The following is a 19,366-nucleotide window of genomic DNA, read 5'->3' as shown; positions in this document are numbered from 1 at the left end:
CCAAGTTAGTATGATAAAGTGCAGGAGTGCTGGGAAAAAGGCAACGGATTGTTTAAGCCTAAAATCCAGTGGGAAATATTACAGGGGAAAAAAACAACAATAGCTACAGGGCACAGAGGAAAAAGCATGTGTGTATGAACAGTCTGCAGAAAGCCTCCTTCCTACTGCCTCGAGGAACTTCCCAGAGCCTTTCGTACTAACTGAAATGCCACAGATATTGTTTTAGCTAGCAAGGGATTTCAAATTATTTTACAGATTTATTAGTGTAGCTGACAGTATAATCGTAACTCAAAGTGACAGATTATCAACATTATTATTGTAAAGAAAAGAGGAAAGGAAAATCCTCTGATGTGTACTTGGTTTAAATGAAGTATTATGGGAAAGTAGGGAAAAATAAAAGCTGAGTATGAGTGCATGCTTTTGTGGTAGAGGCAGTCAAAATACAACGAAGAAAACTCAGAGAAAAGGAGAGGACATTGACTGAATTAAAATTCAGTGCTATGATACAGAAGCAGCAAGTGACCTTCATTTCATCTATGTAATCTATAGTTAGGGTTGTTGTTTCTTAATACTTCCTGATCCCATATCTGTTTACTTGAGAAGGGGGTGATCAGGCTAGATGTGGGAAACTGGGAGAATTTATGTCATCTAAGCTGCCCCAGGCCAGGAGGAGCAACAAATAAAATGTCCAGAGCCAGCCTAAAAAGCCACACTCAGGGGCAGAGGCATTCCCAACATGTCTGAGGTTCCCTCACTATACAAGGTCACACATACCTCCAACCTCATCTCGGAAAATGACAGGAATACCTCAGCTTCACTTTATTTTAACCTGCACCAGCAGGTTGGGAGTGAGAAAAGAAGAACCTTGAAAAAATAGCCTCTCCAAAGAGCAGTCCTCAGTGTTTCCTTCCACCTCTAATACTTTTGGAATCGTGTCCTGAAAATGAAGCAAGACTCCAGAAGGTCCACTAACATTACCCTTCCTTGTGTATCCAAAGGGGAAAAATGTCTGCCTAACTCACATCCTAATTGGAAGCCAACTCCCTTAACTTGGCAAGTGCTGGTCTTGTTATTCACAAAGAAGTCTGAAAGGAGATACTAATCCTAATAGTCATAATCCCCTACCACTCCCGCCGGCAGCCTATCCAGGTTGGGAGCCTGGAAGAGGAGCCAGTTTTAGGTGTGGTCTGCTGGACCACTGCAGTTTTGATGCTCAAACAACAACCATGTACAGTTAACTTTCTTAGACTAAAAAAATCTAAACAAGGCCACGGAAAGCCACCCAGGTTGGCTTCACAGAACCGTAAGAAAACTCTGCTGAAGGCTCGCCTTGGGCTTCACGGAGGGATCTCTTGCACAGGGCTCTCTGAGCAATGCGATCAGCACAGCAGGACATGCTGTGGTCTGTGAGATACATAAGCCTCATGCACGTGCTACCTGATGATTTTCTTTTGGTGTGGAAAGAGGCCTTCGGTGACTAAAACAGAGGTCTCTCTAGCGAACCCTCTCCCTCCTCGCCTGCCACACTTGGGAGGTCAAAATCTACAATGGTGACAAAGCCCGTAGCATACTCACCCTTATGTTATCGTCTGTTTCCATAGTGGCCTGGAGTTTCCCATTCACACTGAATGTACAGAAGCAGCCATTTTCATAGAATATGACACAATGACCCTCTCTTGAAGCCTGAATGAGTTTTGGTTTCAGGCAGTTTTCAGGACCCTCCAAAGTCCTTAACAAGTCTCCATTCATGGAATGTATGAGACATGGTCCTTCTGAGAAAAGAGGAGAAACAACAGGCAAAATTTTTTTAAGGATGACAAATGTGAAAATGAATCTTGAGCACAAACAGGATCAAAAGGCTGCTTATAGCAAGCCTTTAAAAATTATTTATGTATGTTATTTCGCAAAATGTCCTCTGCATGCTGGCCAGATCTCACCTCCTACTTGGGAGAGGAGAAAGCCAACTCATACACATTCAAGTTCACTTTTCCTCAAGCGACAGGAAGTTACTTTATGAAATGATTTATGCTAAGAGATGATAAAAACAGGAGGCATTCAGAAAGGAACAGGACAAATTTCAATTCCTCGAGGAGCTTCCGGGAAGGCTGGGCCACAATTAAACACAGGCTGCCGTCGAGCTCACTGTGATGCTTTGCCTGTGTGTCACAGGGGCCCCAGCAGCAGTGGCCGCGCTGTGGGCCAGTGTGGGGAGAGCTCGTTAGGGCAGCTTCCGGAGGCTTCAGCGTTCTGCCTTCCCACTGCTTGCTACTTCACAATGAAAGAACTTCCCTGGTGGTCCACTTACCCATCCTCCGCTTCCCCACCCCCTGCCACCCACACACATAAATTCACACGGAGATCCTTCTGCAACCAGGTGCACTTGCCTGCTGCCCCCACTGTGGGTGGCACCAACCACTCCCAACCCCCAGGCTGACCTCCAGGCTGAGCTGCCTGAGGAGGACGGGAGCTGCAGGTGAGTGCATACATCTCAGAGTGTGTGTATTTTTATTGAGCGCCTGTTACCTGCAAAGCTAAGAAGGAGCAGGTAACTGAAACCACCTGTGTGATGAGTATGTTCTAAGAGATGTGAGTCAGACAAGAGGAGTAATGAGCATAAGGCCTGCTGATCTCCAGGCTAAGTTATTCATGCCTATGGGGACTTGTGATCTCTGTTTCCCACAGGACTACTAAGGGCATGGCCTTTTGAAAATAAGGTTCTTGGCTTTCTCTTGACCGCTCAGGAGTTTGTAAGTTGTCTGTGTTCTCAGCATAAATACATACCAGCAGCCTCTGCTTCACACAGCGGCAGCACTCGTGAATGTCCATTATCATTCTAAATGACACCAGTCCCTCAGCACCACAGTTCAAACTTCAGTTTTCACAGTGATGGCATAAAGTTCACGTCTGTGACCAGCTCTTCAGTCCACAAATCACTATGTAAATAACAGATGTGCGTCCTGAATGACCAAGCACATCATTTCCTTTAAAGTCTGTCAGTGAGTGGTCACTGCACGTCTGTTACCCATTCGTGCACAGGGAGCAAACTGTGGTTGTGGTTGTGCTGCTTCCTCATCTCTGGTGATAAACCCATGTGACATTTTACAAAAATGGATAATCAAAAGAGAACACTGGCCACAAAGGTGAAACTGCACGAAGGAAATTAAAAGTGATAAACCTGAGCGTGAACTTTATACTGAATATAAATAGGGTTACAGAAGAAATAACTGATTCTGGAAATGTTGACACTGCTGAGGAAATTAGTGAAGAAGAACTTACTGACATAGATTAGAAAAGGGGTTGTAACAAAAATGATGTCCCAGAAGTGATGCCAGCAAAAACGTTCACTTTAAAGGAACCCTAGCCGGGGGCAGTGTAGGTTGGGGGTGGGGGGCTGGGTGGCCCAGTCATTTGAGCATTTGAGCATCTGACACTTGGTTTCGGCTCAGGTCATGATCTCATGGCTTGTGAGATAGAGCCCGTGTCAGGTTCTGCACACTGTGGAGCCTGCTTGGGATTCTCTCTCTCCCTCTTTCTCTGCCCTTCCCCCACTCAAAATATATAAACAAACATTAAAAAAAATAAAGGAACCCGAGGGGATGTTTCATGACATTCAATGCACAGAAGATAAAACATTGGAAAGTTACCCAAACTTAGAAAGGAGCATGACAACTGGTCGAGGCAAAGACAAGATTCTTGCTTGTTATTTTAAGTTATATTATACAAAGAGAAAGAGGCAAACACTATGCAAGTACTCTTTTTAAGTTTTTCAAAAAGAAAATACTTTAATTTTCAATGTTTCTAATGTTTTAAATTATAGTGTACTGAGTTTTACTGTTTTTCTCATGCCTATATATACACATATAACTGTATATGAGAATTTTTAATATTGTGACAAAAAATTTTTAAAAGCCATGGAACAACCACAAATTTTGCCATTGGCTCTTATGATCACTTTTCATGGTTTCAGCCTGCATGGTCATTTTTATGACTCTGCACTACCATGCAAAACAAGGATAACCTTTAATATGATAGGTTTATTTTATATGTCTAATTTTGTTTGAAGATTTTATTTTTAAGTAATCTCAATACCCAATGTGGGGTTCAAACTCAGAACCCCAAGATCAAGAGTCACATTTCTACAGACTGAGCCAGCCAGTCACCCCTATGTCTAATTTGGATCATGTAGTGTCTAAGAACTTGTTTGCTCAGGATATATGAAATTACTGGGCATAAGAAAGGAAAAACTCCAGTAGGCATAGAATTCTTGCCATCATTATTTCATTGCTTTGACCAACTAAATTTTTAAACACAATCCTTTGAATATTTAATAAGTCTTGTTAGCTAGACTAAGTATTATAGTTTGAGACGCAGATAAGGTGAGTCAAATGCTCAATGCATCCCCATCAGATAACCTTCAAAGACATAAGATTACGGTACTTTTTTGTGTGTTCAGACCTCAGCTCAGGTCCATATCCTCAGCGATAGATAAACCTCAGAGATGGAATAAGCAATGAATTAGAAACAACTCGGTTTCTGGTCAGATCCTGATTTGTTGTGTGTGCTCTCTGAAGGCTCGCTTACTATCTATGGCCTAAATACTTGATGATAAGCAGACCAACTTAAGTATCTTTCCACTCCATTCTCAATGTCATCCTGGCTCCTGCCTAGTTCTAAGATTTGGAAGTTAAAAAAGACTAGGTCAAGAGTTTCTATGAAAACTCTTGATGTGTGAGATGAAACCCAGCCCAGAGTCCAGAAGAATAAATAGACAAAGATGTTCCTTGTTCCTGCCTCCCTCTTCAAGGAACTTCTGTGAAATACAATTTTCTGCAATGACGTCAATGTTCTGTATTTATGCTGTTCAGTACAGTAGCCACTGGTCATGCGTGAATAGTGAACACCTGAGAAGTGGCTTATACCATCAAGAAACTGAATTTTAAACTTTATGTAGTTACCTTACACATTTTAGTCAAACAGTCCTATGTGGCTAATGGCTTCTATAATGGGCGCCATGGCTCAGAGAAAAAAGTACCAAATCCATCTTGGGCGATTCGTTACCAGAAGACACCAGAAAATGCACGTGACTTTACGAAGGTGCCACAGATTTACCTTTGGAACCACTTAACACGAGTCCTAGCTCAGCGCAAACGGCAGCACAAGTGATCTCGTAGTCGTGGCCTGTCAAAATGGCCCGGGGAGTGGTGGGCTCACCTTTAGGAACAAACAGATAAAAACAACAAATTAATTCAAGTTCACACAGGGGATTACCTCTCTCTACTCAGCTCCCTCTACCTAGGCATTCCTATAATGCCTAAATCTTTAATTCACAGTTTGGAAATCTGTCCAAAAATTCTATTTTAGGACTAGATCCAAACTATATGCTAGAGTATGAGGACCACAGTTGCCAAATTTCGAATCTTTACATGATTATATCAAACAACAATGGTTGAAAACAGAGTAAAATAAGACAAAAATCTGCACTGTAGAATGCCTCAGATACTTTCCAAATATAAATATAAGCCCCTTGATTAGATGATTTATAGACTAATGATTATAAAAGTAGCAACTCTGGCTTGATGCCCATTTCAAAGAAAGGACGCCCCTCCCCCCATTCCGTGGTTCACTGAGATCCCTGTCATAATGCAGACAGTCTGAACTAGGACCTGATACCTCAAAGCAGCCCCTCTCTTAAATGCCTATTTACTAATCTTATGTACTTTTCTGAAATATAGACCTCATAGGGTGTATTTCTCTATGGTTCAAAGAACAGAGGGGGAATAAAGCAAACTCTTACGTGTAATTCTACTGATAGTGACTGAAAATTAGGGGAAGAAGGTGAGGAAGGGGTAGCAGAGAATCAGTATCCAGATAATGGAAGATACTTCTATACATTTTCACAAGTAGAAAAAGTCATCCTTTTTTCTAGTCCCAAACTGAAAAGAAAAAAACTAGTTGGTTAATAAGAAACCCACACCACAAACGGCCCCAGCTTACATAATGAAGACAGTAATGGGCTTGATTTGTGGCTTGATTCATGCCAAACTGCAAGGATAAACTGAACTCCATATTTAGCCTGAAGAACACTATTTTAAGACCACACTAGCCCTCTACTTTTATAGTCTCTAAAGACAAAGACACAAAAAGCCTTTATAAATGGGACTGAAGGGCAGTGTTCCATTAGCATGCTTAGATTTCCTTGATTTGGATTGGTTTCACAGGAATAGTGATAAAGGATCCTGTGTAGCCCAAAAGGGGCACATGTGCCCAGAAGAAGGTCACTAGCACCAGCTGTGGAACTCATGGAAAAGAACAACTTGTTAGATCCTATCATGTCGGTCAGGGAAAATCCAGCAGAAACCTGCTGTCCTTGGAAAGGCAAATACTGGCTGTCCAAAAAATTAAACTAGCCTCCAAAGCAATGGTTTTTGCAATGCATCAGTGGCTTCTCTGAAATTTCATGCAAAATAAATGTCCATGTTTATGTTCTTCTGGGGGTGGGGGGGGGGGGTTGGGGAGGGGAGGAAGGAAAATAGCTTTTACTGAAGGCACAGAGATCCAGACCAAAAGCAGAGGAGGGTCTCTCCTATGAAGACAGGGGCCTAGATTCTGTGCTTCCTGCCCCACTTCAACTGGAGCCTGCAGTTACTTCATGTCTAGCCACTATAAAGAATTATTACAATGCATTTATTGTAGTATATAATACATAGCTGTGTCCCCACAGAGTCCTTCATGACTTTTGGTGACTGTATATACTTCTGAATGAGATTTAAGTAAAGGGGCATCGTAGCAAACGTTGTACTACATTGGCTGTATCACATGCAGCCAGACACAGGAACTGGCCTACATGCTTAATGACAAAGGGAGACCTCAAATGACATATGGAAAGGCAAGAGGATAAGTGGAATGAGGAGCTTGGTTTCTTTTGATTCCAAGTGTGTAAACTCTGAGGGAAAGCCACCTTAATTACAAAGTTCACACTTGACCTTTTGCAAGCCAGAAAGAATTTGTTAGAAGAGCAACTACATTTTTTCCTTAAAAAGTACACAAATTTGGGAAATTATTTTAAGAAAAGCAGCAAATAATGTAAGCCAATCTGAACTACTTAACTTTCTATTAGAGATAAGCTTTGGCATAAAATTAGAACTATGTTTTAAAAAGTTACCAATAATTAGCCCTGATTCATGGTTTCCCCCTTCCCTGAGATGTTCTACATTCTACAAAAATACTGTACAAGATACAACTTTGGAAATTAACATTTCATTATATCTACTTGGCAACCTTTTAAAATCAAGAATTAAAATAATTAAGATCTAAGGAATACATTTTTAATGTGATTGCTCCTTTTTTGTTTTCATACGTTACCATTTTATGGAGGGGGATGAGGAGGGGGAGACTTGGGTTTTAACTTGAGTTGTCTTGGAATTCTTAGTGGGATATGAAAGTTTGAAGGAGAACTGATGGCCGCTGAAAGCAATCTAAAGTGTAAGCCAAAGTAAACAAAGGACAGATGGATAACGGTGGATCCAGAAGACACTGTCACTTGAGCATGGCAATGCTTTTTGTTTTCTAGATTTAAGAATTTTTTCTCAGGGACATAGGAAGGAAGGAAGAAAACTGCTGTCAACTGTATTTCTTTCTTTAACGTAAGAGTTGAAATACTCAGAATTTTCTAGGACTGTACAGTTTAGGAAGCCTCACAAGTAACCCCATAAAATTGGTTAAGATAAAATCATTCTTTTTTGTAAACTCATACTTAGGATTTTTTCATAAGTATGCTTTACTTACAAAATACGAGTTTCCATTGATCCACACTATACCAATCATTTCTCCCTCCACAAGTCAGAAGACACACACATACTGAATGATTTCAAAACTGAAAAAGATTTTTCTTTTCCCAGGTCCTGATCTCTAAATAAAGAACTGTTCAATGCTAGGACTTCGGCCTCAAGTTTGGCAAGATGTCCTCAAACCCAGGAAGCAGGTTAGACAGTTCAGGAAATACAGGGGGGAGAAAAAAAGAAAAAGAAAGAAAAGGAAAGGAAAAGAAAAACAAATTAAAAACATAAGGGTAAACTTATGATCATTGGGTTGTTCTCAGGTAACTGGTTTCACAAATATTCATTGGATTTCCAGTAAAAGGACTGTGCTATTTAACTTCCCTCCCCTGTAGGAAATGCACATTAATATCCTCTAAAAATCCACATACAAGAATATGAGGAGCTATCAAATCCTCTTTAAAAAGGCTGTTTTCCAGTCTTGTTTAAAACCTGAACTGTGCATTCTCGTTTCATTATCTGCTATGCAGATTTCATGTTCTTTAAATTTTCTCATCAAAAAAATCTGTTCACAGTAAATACCTGTTGGGTTTTATAAGTTCCAATAAACCAAATGTTTTAAATATTAAAATTTCACTTCAGCAAATAGAGTGATATGATATGGGATTTAAATCCAACAGGTCCAAACTGTTCAAATTCAACCGATATTTGGGGGACTGTTTGGAATAAAATTACTAAGGGCAGAGGGAAAAACTGCAGGCAGAACATAGGCTTAATATGTGGCTCACAGAATTTATTTATTTCTCTGTAGTTACACTGTTATACATCATTCTGGATCACAGAGCCCAAGCAATAACATCCTATAGAAAGGAAAGGAAAGGAAAAATTGCTACATATCTGTGTATATTTGTTTGGAAAGTCTAGAAACAAAATCTAGGAACCATATAACTCAGTGCCATTGTAGCACTCATATCCCAACCTCTTGCCAGCCCTGAGAGTTAATACTTAGGAGGGAAAATCAGCTCAAATAAAATAATACTGGCCATATATTACTTTTTCAAAGACCCAAAAGCTAATCACCATCTTTCACTGAAGTCTCTAACCCAAATAAAGAGTAGAAGAAAAAAGTTTTCTGAAAAATATCAGGTTAATTCTTTGATAAAAATTTGCAGTAGTTAATGGCTACAAAAAATCTTTACTTTTGCTTTCCGAGATAGGAGGATCTACCAAAAGCTAGATCATAAAGCAGAACAGATTCCTTTAAGAACCTTTTAAAGTCTTACTGCTTGAAAAATCGTCATGGCTTTCCATAAAGCTGAGAGAAAAATTTATCTTGCTGCTAGTTTAAGGGGCTACACTTCAAACTCTTCTTAAAGAAAAATAAAAAGAGAAAGAGGATAGACTTCTTGGACTGCTTTGAAAAGCTTGAGCAATTACTTCAAAGGAAAGGGCGTCTTTGTCCGGAGAGCAGGTTTATGACTACTGATGCAAATCCTAACCAAAGGCTGAAAAGGATACTCAGTGCATCTTTATGGATGGCCTTAAAGGAAGATGAACAAGTCAAAGGAGATTAAAGACAGCCCAAATCCTGCCAAGATCTTATACCGGGACACACCAGTTTTTACAGATGTGCTTTTCTCAGTACATAATACTGGAAATATCAGTACTAATTTACAGACACTATTCTAACAACCCAACTTGCATTAAAGCAGCACAAGATCTCCGCAATACCCATTTAGCATTTATATTGGACCTGTGTTTTAAAATATTAGGTGACGTGTTTTACACCATTAGGCAGAATAACAAATGCTTTTGTTAAATGTGTTTCTTTGGTGCCCTCATAACTGAGTATATTTCTCCTCAAATGGACCCTGAACCACTTACAGTTATACCTCACGGAAGAGAAAACAGTCATTTCTCTAGTACCTGTTCATAAATATTCAATGAGAAAAATATTTCAAAAGATATGTCTCCATTAAGGCAAGGGGGGTTAATAATCCAGGTAAAAACAGACTAGATGTGTATTTCTGGCAAACACTTGAGTTACATTTTAAAATTTCACTAAAGTTCTTGGTATTTTTGGCATCATCTCCTCTGTTTTATGAAAATTAAATTACTTTAAAATGTACTGCACAATTCTCATTAGCAGTTTAAATATGTTATTAGCAGAGAGAGAATCTCCTTCATTCATTCCCTGTTTTTTTTTTTTTCACAAGTTACTACTTAACTTCATTTCATAATGAAGTTTGGTTCTACATGTACCTATTTCTAGTTTCGTAGAAATGAAATTAGTTCTTTCAATTAATACTTAGTTGAGATGACTCCTGGGCCAAAAAGTTAACATTTCCCATTTGCTTTCTCATTCATTCATTTACTCCTTCATTTACTTAATAGCCTTTATGGGATATATGCAATGCACTGTGGAAAAAGGAGGGGAATAAAATATAGTCTATTGTCAAATAACTTGATTTTAAGTGGTCACTGGATCAGGTTCTGTTACCTTACTATAAACCTGCAAAGTATAATTATGAATACCTATAATTGGAAAGGTCAAAAGGCTGTACTGAAGTTCAGACTGTTACAATGGAATTTTTATACCAAATGTGTATTTCACATCAACTAATGAAGTCCTTTAATAAAAACAACAGATATAATTTTCCACATTATTAAAATATAACCATCTGACCTCTTCAAGAGGTAAAAGAAAATATGAGACCTGGCTTTGTTAAAAAAAATCATTTCAACAGACTATTCACTTTGAAAGAAAACACATATTTAAGAACCTAAATATAAAAGTTATTAAGTATATAGAGATTTTTTATAATCTAAGTATTATACAATGTATGCCAGTCATTTCCTAACGAAGGAAAGTTCCGTATTGCACATGCCTTTTGTCCCATTTTAATTACATTTTGATTACTACAACAATTTGTTGAGAAAAAAAAATTCACGTGTTAACTGTACACTGAACTTTCTTATGTGGCTCACCATAATGGCAAACCGAGAAAGGAAATGGCTTTCTGAAGCGGAAATGAGGTTAGCTACTAAATGTTCCTTAAACCTTTCCCATTAACTTCCTAATGTCACTACATTTTAATTATGAAAGAGGAATTCTTTGAAATTTGTTCTAGTCCTTCTATCTCCACCAACCCTTCTCCTTCTCTCCACTCATCATAGTCTCTTTGGTGAAAAAAAAATGTTATTTTGGTTAGATATATAGACTATGGAAAATAAACCAAAGCTGCATTTAGGGTGGGACAACCATCAGATAGTAAATTTTGATAGCTTCCTCTTGTAAATAATATTAGAATTACTAATGCAAAACAAGATAATGTTGGTATAAAAATCAACTATAGGTTCTTGGTTTATAACCTTTCTTCTTCCTCCTCTTTGTGTGTGCATCTCTCTCTTACAACTACAATAGAAAATGTGTGTGAGTACGTACCTGCAATTGCATAAAGTATAACCCTAAGTTGGGTCATAATATTAAAAAAATACAAAATCCTAACATGATATATACTGTCATAAGAATTCAGTTTAGCAAAATTATCTCTGTATTGTCCTTTGCAAATACAAAGCATGCTTTAGTGACAGGGTTGCATCAAATCGTCTACAGGTGATGGCCCAATTAACTCAAATGAAAAATGCAGTACAGCTTAGTGATCAAGAATGGTGCCTCTGGCCTAGAATACCAGCCATGTGATCTTCCTTGGGCATGTTCTCATAGTTTACAGTAAGATCTAGGAGCTTCAAGGCCCAGGGCAGGAAGTAAAGACATATTTATAATCTCTCTGTGCTTCACCTATAAAACAAGGATAATGATAGTAGTTACCACATAGGACCACTGTAAGGTTCAATGAGTTACCATGTAAAGTGCTTTTGGTGGTGCTCAGCATGCAGTGAGCACCCAGCAAGTATCACCGAGTAGTAGTAGTGGTAGTAGTAACAACAGTAGAATGATGTTCACTCTCTGTTGTAGACGCTCTTTCAGCAAAAGTATATCTGATCCTATGCTTCATAAATGAAAATTAGAGATGGTTCTGATTATTTTTGTTTGTCATTCTTTTATTTCTTAACTTCTAAAAATTAAACTTTGACTTCTCCCATTCTTCCTTTTCTTAGACTTTCCAGTCTTCCCTAACAATCCATATAAATTCTGATAAAACTACTAATACCTAGAAGCCTAGAGAAGAAAGTGAAGGTACATTATAATCATTAGGTAATAGTACAGTAATAACACTACTATTATCAAAGTAATACGTGTTCATTATAAAACATTCAGACAATGTAGTAAATTATGAAGAAGGAAATGAAAAAACTGCCTCTAAATTCCACTACCTATAAATAACCATTGCTAACATAAGAAAAATCATTTTGCTGGCTATCATTCTGGACTTCTTTCTATGCATGAATATACACAGAACACAAAGTATATACATAGACATAGACACCTAAAAATTATACATGTAGTTTGGTGATCTTTTACACTTAACGATACAGACAGCATTGTTTATCCGTGTCAGTACCACAAATTCGTAATACAGTAATGGCTGCAGAGTATTTCATTATGTGAACATACAAGACTCTACTTATGTATTACATATTTTTCTTTCTTAACATTTTTCATTTGTTGATTCCCCCCATAGAGGGTCTTGCTTTTGGCTCAAATTCATTCATAGCTCCTGTAGCTGTATATCTAGGATCTAATAACATAAACATTATAAAATTTTGCCTCCAAAAAAGAATACAGATAAAAACATTCTACATCTTTAGCTTAATTGGAGACATTCTGATTTTAATATCAAAAGCAAAAGGCAACCTATGTAATGGGAGAAAATACTTGCAAATCATATATCTGATAATATCCAAAATATATAAAGAGCTCATACAACTCAATAGCAAACAAACAAATGTAAAACAATCTGATTTTCAATAAATAGATCGATAGGCAGGCAGAGGATGTGAGTAGGTATTTTTTTTCCAAAAAAGACATACAAACGGGCCAACAGGTACGTGAAAAGGTGCTAAACATCACTCATCATCAGGGAAATACAAATCAAAACAACAATAATATATCACAATTGTTCAAATGGCGGTCATCAAAATGACAATAAATAACAAGCGTTGGAGAGGATGTGGAGAAGAGGGACCCCTCATGCACTGTTGGTGGGGATGTAGATTGCGGTAGTAACTGTGGAAGGCAATATGAGGTTCCTCAAAAAATTAAAAAAAAAATATGGTACAGCAATTCTACTTCTGGGTATTTATCTGAAGGACATGAAAACACTACCTTGAAAAGGTATCTGCACCCTCATGGTCATGACAGCATTATGTATAATAGCCAAGACTTGGAAACAACCTGTATCTATCAGTGGATGAGTGGATAAGAAAATGTGGTGTGCGTTGTGTGTATGTGTGTGTGTACACACACCAGTGGATGCTTCATTAATAAAAAAGAGGAAATCCTGCCATGTGTCACAACATGGATGGACCTTGAGGGTATTATGCTAAGTGAAACAAGCCAGAGAAAGACAAATACTTTCTAATTTCACTTATATGTGAAATTAAAAAAAAACCCAAAACAAACAAACAAACTGACCTCAGAGATACAAAGAACAAACTGGTATGGTAGTTGGGGGGACTGGTAGGGGAGATGGCAAAGGTGGTCAAAAGGTACTTTCAGTTACAAACTAAGTCAGTCCTGGGACGTAGTATACTCATGGTGACTACAGTTAATAACACCATATTGTAGGTTTGAAAGTTGCTGAGAGAGTAGATCCTCATCACAGGAAAAAAAAATGTATAACTGTGTGGTGATGGACATTACCCAAATAAATTGTGGTGATCATTTCACAGTATATACATATATCAAGTCATGTTGTACACCTGAAGCTAGTATGTTATATGTCCATTTTATCTCAATTAAGAAAGACGCATCCTGATCCCACTCACCCCAGGGAAATATAGCAATCTCTCAGGTGTAGGAAATTACAAGCTACAAGAGTAAAAGCTAAAAAGTTCAGCAGTCATAAAGACTTCACCATAGGAGGCAGAAAGAATTCTAAGGATTTTCCCCCCTACCTAGAAATAATTCAAATCTAGAATCTGAAGTCTGACTGAGCCTATTTATGAGCAAAATTACTTTAAAAACTAGGGCAATTGTTGCTTTGTAAAAGGAATCATTAGAGGAATTTAAGTACTTAATTTCATGGTTTTTTAAAATAAACTGTTAGGAATATTAAAGTACAATATAAGGGACACATGCACAAAGCTGTCATACAGTTTCTCTACTGAAATGAACTTTTTGGAAGGTGATAAAGTCAGTCTAATAGATTGTTCCAGGAGGCCTTGATTAAATGTGTCCTTATGATGGTTCTCCAATAATGTTACACACGCACACGCGCAATACTCTAAAAGCACAAGAATCCCGCTTTTAGGTTTAAAAAAGGGTGGGAGAAATAGCTTGCCATTTCAAGGTATATTCAGTTTCAATTAAATGAAGAAAGATACATTCCAAATTTTCTTTGAGAACCCTAGCTGACCAGAGGGAACTTGTCTCTTTTTACATTAGTTCTACCAATTGTTTGAAATTTAATTTCCCATCTGAGCATAAAGTATTAGACAAGCAACTTTCTTTGGTGTGGTACTATGAAAGGCTACACATGAAGATACTCAGTTTCAATTTGAGGGCATAAATCTTCAGTTCTTCTGTTCTCATATTTATATGACTACAGCCTACGGCTGAATGGTATAGTCATTTTTCTCTGCAACTAAACAAGGTAAATAAATGTGATATATTGGCACATCACCCCACCACTCTGCATATGGTGCACATTAAGGTTGTATTCATTTGCCATATGAATATAATTCCTTTTACCACATCTACTATTAGTTACAAGCAGTAAATACAGAGTTGTTTTGCTGGAACTTGCGGGCCTGCATTACATCATGGAGCACTAAACATCCTGGACCTTCTGGAGAATTTCATAAACATAGTTTAATGTCACCTGAACTTGAACACTGCCAACATACTGCTGCAAACCCAACTTGATGAATTATTCAAGAAAAAAAAGAAAAATACAGGGCAGTCTCAGTGTTAGTACAACAGTGTATGCCAAAAGTCAGGCCACAAGGAAAGCTCTTGATGAGGTAAATATAAGAAGTCACGTTCTAGACAAAGAATCAGACCGAGAGAAATATGCCGGGTGCAAGAAGGCTACTTGGGCCAAGCGCTCCTTTCATATTCAGAATCTAGTGAACATAAGGTCAAAATATCTAAACAATTTTCTTCAACTACAGCTTACCTGCAATCAAGAATGTAAGAGTTTATCTTATGACAAATTGATGCTTTGTTTCATGAGGCATACGTTGAGCTTACTTTTTCCTTAAACAAAGTATTTATTATAAATTTCAAAATCCACATTAGGGTAGAGGAAAAGAAGGAAGAAAGTGATTTCTTTTACAAACTTATATGGTTCACCACAAACGTACATACCTTGGCATTTGTGACCCATAAATCATATATCACAGTCAATTAAAAACAACGTACACCTGTCTTATCACATACTGATTTTCAAATTTACCGAATTAAGTCCCCAAATACATCCAGCAGATGGTGCTCTAGGACACCTACTTAAAGAGAGTAATACTGTTTGTGTTATATCCACCTATATTTTGGCAAGACAAAGAATAAGGATTTATCAGTAGCTTCAGTAAAACATATTAGGCTTTATGATAGAAAGAACATAATTCCTAAATATGTGCACAAAAATATACATATGCATAAGCACATGTGCACAGAAGTAACCAGTAAATAATTCACACCTGGACATATAATGATACTACTTTTCTTATAGACTGATGAGTAGTCTATGTATATCAGTGGTATTTATAGTCATAAGGCAAGATCATTCTAAATTCATTAAAAAAAAATTTAGAATGCCTTAAAGTTAGAATTCATTTTTAATTATAGCAGGAATGTCTCATTAGGGTGATACTAGTAAAATTAACAACAGTGGGATTTACGGTAATGACTTAAGTGATTGATGAGAGTATAACAAAATGAAGTTTTAGACAGAGAAAAAGCAGGGCAGCTATGGCATACAGTACTTTAAAAAACAGCTCTGTGGTCTGTTAGTGCTAGCCTTATGGTTAATAAAACCTGCTTTCTAATTAATGGTGCTGAAATATTCTTAAAGAACAGAATCTTGTTGTTATGAAGAAAAACTTAAATAGTTGTGTGTGTGTGTGCGTGTGTGTGTGTGTGTGTGTGAGCGCGCGCGTTTTTCAGTAGACGCCATTCCCATAAAGGAGAAAGCTGACATAGATTAGCATGTCTGATTGCAAAGAGGAAAAAAAATGCCACCTTTCAATCAAATCAAAACCAGAATGTGAGGATGGAAAACTACTTTACTGAAATACTATATACACAAATCTATGCAACACCCTCACAGTCGGCAAACATTTGTTTCTAAAGCTAATCAACTGTGGCTTTTAAAAAATTACTCAGAAACCTGAAAATATTTAATAAGTATTTACTTTCAAATGCTTAATAAGCATTTAAAGTTTATGATCTAGTAATACAATATAAAAATAGTGGATAAGAACTATTTTGTAAATTTTCATCTTGCTTATAAGATCATTTCAAAGTTTAAAGTATTTAAATGTCAATTGAGTGCACGGGGGAGGGGGGGTGATTTTCTCCAAAATTTGAAAGTGGATAGTTTGTATAGTATTATTCTGAAGGAAAATTGAGTGTTTCAGGAAAAGCATCCTGGTGCACAAATTCAGCTCTAAAACACAGAGTACCAGGGCAAAGGAAGATATGCTTCCATGTAGAAAATACCTTTCTTTAAAATGTTCTCGTTCATTTTATTTAAAAATCTACAACTAAATGGAATTGAATCTTAATTTTTCTTCTTGGTAAGAAAACTGCATTCTACAGGAGGTAACCATCACAAAACAAAAGAGTCAAAGATGAGAAACTATCTGTTATTCAGGAAAATGAGGCCTTTGCCACATAATCTAGGCATAGTTTATAAAACATGTGCATCCTTTTAAAAGCCCAAGTTATAGTATATATGGGTTTTACCCAGTTTGAATTAGCTGGATTTTGCCCAAGCAATGTGTATTTTAATACTGGATTACATGATTTTAAAAAGATAGTAATAAAGCTATAAACTTTACATATAGCACTAATACTAATTTGTAGAAAATGGTGCAGGCTTATGACCCTAGCAAGTAAAAATGGGAGCTTATTCTCATGATTTTTGAAAACAAAATACTTGAATGAGCCCTAAAAAGTGCAGAAAAAGCCATAGCATAGTTTTCTTTAACTTACCTATTTTCCTTTCATGAAAGGAAAAAGTCTATATTCAAAATTTTAAGTTGAGACATTGTATGCATTTATAGACCAGATTGAAATTATGTATAAACAAAGCATGGCCATTTCTTAAAGGGCATGTATATTGCATCCAAGAGATACAATATAGGAATAAGCATAACCTAAAATTCCTCATGTGAACAGCTCTGACTTGAGCGGCTGCATCGTGGAGCCATCAAGGAGCCAGAGGCTTATAAAATCCGAACCAGCCTGCATGAATGTGTAAAACACAGTTACACGCGCGGTAAAAATGTCTTTGTTTTTGTTTGTCATTTCTTTTGAAAAGCTTAGACTGGCTTGTTCATTTTTCTATTCTAATGTGTGGAAATTCTCATTATATGAAAAAGTGCCTATTTGTCTTTCTCCCAGATTCATCCTTCAAAGCTAAAGCAAAATTAGATTGGGACATCAGACATTATAAAAGAGCCAGAAAGGATGAGGTTCACTTTGAGAAAGGTAATTTAATTTAGTCAAGATACATTACAATTTTCTAAAATTTTTATGAGATGTGCTGTTATGTTATTCTTTTATTTTTTTTTTCTTTTCATTACCAGCGTTACTAGGAGTTAATGTCCACCATACTGCAGACAATGAGAGGGTATAGATGAAGTGCCTTATGAAAAATATAACATTATAATATATACTCTAATGCCAACAAGATGGTGTTTGTATGGTGATTTATTTGCTCTAAGCATTCTGTGCTTCTGATAACACTTTAAGTCAGTGACTATTGTTGCTTTCATTTTACAGACAAGACAGAAGGACCACAGAAAAGCTTAGAACTTAGATTTGTTTTACTCCAAACTCCAGGATTTGGTCAATGCTACTGGATTCATTTTTTCTAGAAGACATGCATGTAAAAACCATCTCTAGGATGATTTATAAGGTATTTATACATTTCTTCCTTCTGGAAATGTTGAATATTTCTAGTATGAAAATATACTTTAATTTCTGAAATGTAACAGCAATTACATATAGGTATAGATAATAAGCCTCTAGCTACTTCTTGGAGTACACACTGGTAATAGAACACAAATTAGACCATGGAAGTAAAAATAAAAATTTTTCTTGTGTTTGGATTGCTACATGTGAATGAAACACATTACTTTAAGGCAAGAGAAAGTTCTTCCTGTATATTTTCAGATAAATAACAAATTATATATTTATCATTTATGTTAAACGTAGGTTTGTCTAAGATAATTTACTGAATCGCGGTAACTGAGTTTATAAACACAGGAAAAAAAGAAATTGAAAGGAGACACCCCTAAAAGGCCAGAAATGAAGAAGGAGCAGAATGTGAGGGTCCAATAAGAACATGAAATACTTTTCAAACGAAAGTGAAAAACAAAATCCCTTAAGTTTACATGTTTAAACATTTTATTGTAATTATGTATAAAATGCAGATGTCTCCGTAAATATGTGAAATACACATATGAACACATTACCCTCCCATATAAACACTAAAGTTTGACCTGATCACAAAGACCATATTATCTAAAGCATCACAATGTTAAAGTTATTTTTAATATTCTATTTGTATAGGGAATTATCCCTGATTTAATTAACATAAGAAATACACATTACAGGATTTAATAAAAATCGTGTTTACCTATCACACAAAACAGAAAAGCATACACAGCTTTGATAAAATATCTCCCATATACTTCTTTTAAAATTATACACTGGCTTTTGGCTATTTTTACATATTTCACTTTCAATCAAATATTAAACATTTAATAAGCACAGCTTTAAGAAGTCAATCCAAAATGTGACGGAATTAAGCATGTTCAGACTGTCTCATAATTTGGAGCTAAGGGACAGAAGTAAGTGCCATAGCATTCAGGTAAAGCAATCAAGGACAAAATGGTCCTTCCTTTTAACCAAATGTAGTGCAGCTTGCTTTAAATTAAGAAACTGTAAATATTTAAGAGCAGTTAAAATGCTCTACTTTATGAAGTAAAAATCTAAAGCTATTCTTGCAGGAACTCTTCAGTGTTGTCATAATCATTTTAATTAAATTCTCATTTTTCAGGTGGTCCCTTTAATTGTTTTTTCCTACTTCTTAATGTGTTTTTCTAAAGCCATTTCTTTTGTGCAGCTGTGTGCGATTGGTTTTAATGGTAGCTGCTTCCTTTTTTGCCTTCTGTGAATTACAATTTTAAATGGTTACACATTTTTTGTTTTACTGCCTTCAGCATAGTTTCATAAA

The 19,366-nt window shown here is 36.7% G+C and overlaps 1 protein-coding gene across 7 annotated transcripts in view; it reads right to left on the bottom strand.

Annotated features, from left to right (window-relative positions):
• Positions 1-19,366, bottom strand: part of LRBA (LPS responsive beige-like anchor protein) — a 785,650-nt gene that overhangs the window by 9,773 nt on the left and 756,511 nt on the right. For 5 of the 7 annotated variants that reach the window (XM_045465918.1, XM_045465946.1, XM_045465959.1 and 2 more), the window contains exons 54-55: positions 5,110-5,211; positions 1,576-1,772 (exon numbers count right to left, since the gene is read on the bottom strand). In XM_045465918.1, coding sequence (XP_045321874.1) covers positions 1,576-1,772; positions 5,110-5,211 — 299 coding nt within the window. The remainder of the gene's footprint in view (positions 1-1,575; positions 1,773-5,109; positions 5,212-19,366) is intronic. The other 2 variants (XM_045465937.1, XM_045465955.1) reach the window with 1 other exon arrangement.

The sequence above is a fragment of the Leopardus geoffroyi genome, chromosome B1 (assembly GCF_018350155.1).
Source record: "Leopardus geoffroyi isolate Oge1 chromosome B1, O.geoffroyi_Oge1_pat1.0, whole genome shotgun sequence".
NCBI classification, from domain to species: Eukaryota; Metazoa; Chordata; class Mammalia; order Carnivora; family Felidae; genus Leopardus; species Leopardus geoffroyi.
Note: the sequence above shows the minus strand (reverse complement) of the source record. Positions and strands in the feature narration are given on the sequence as shown.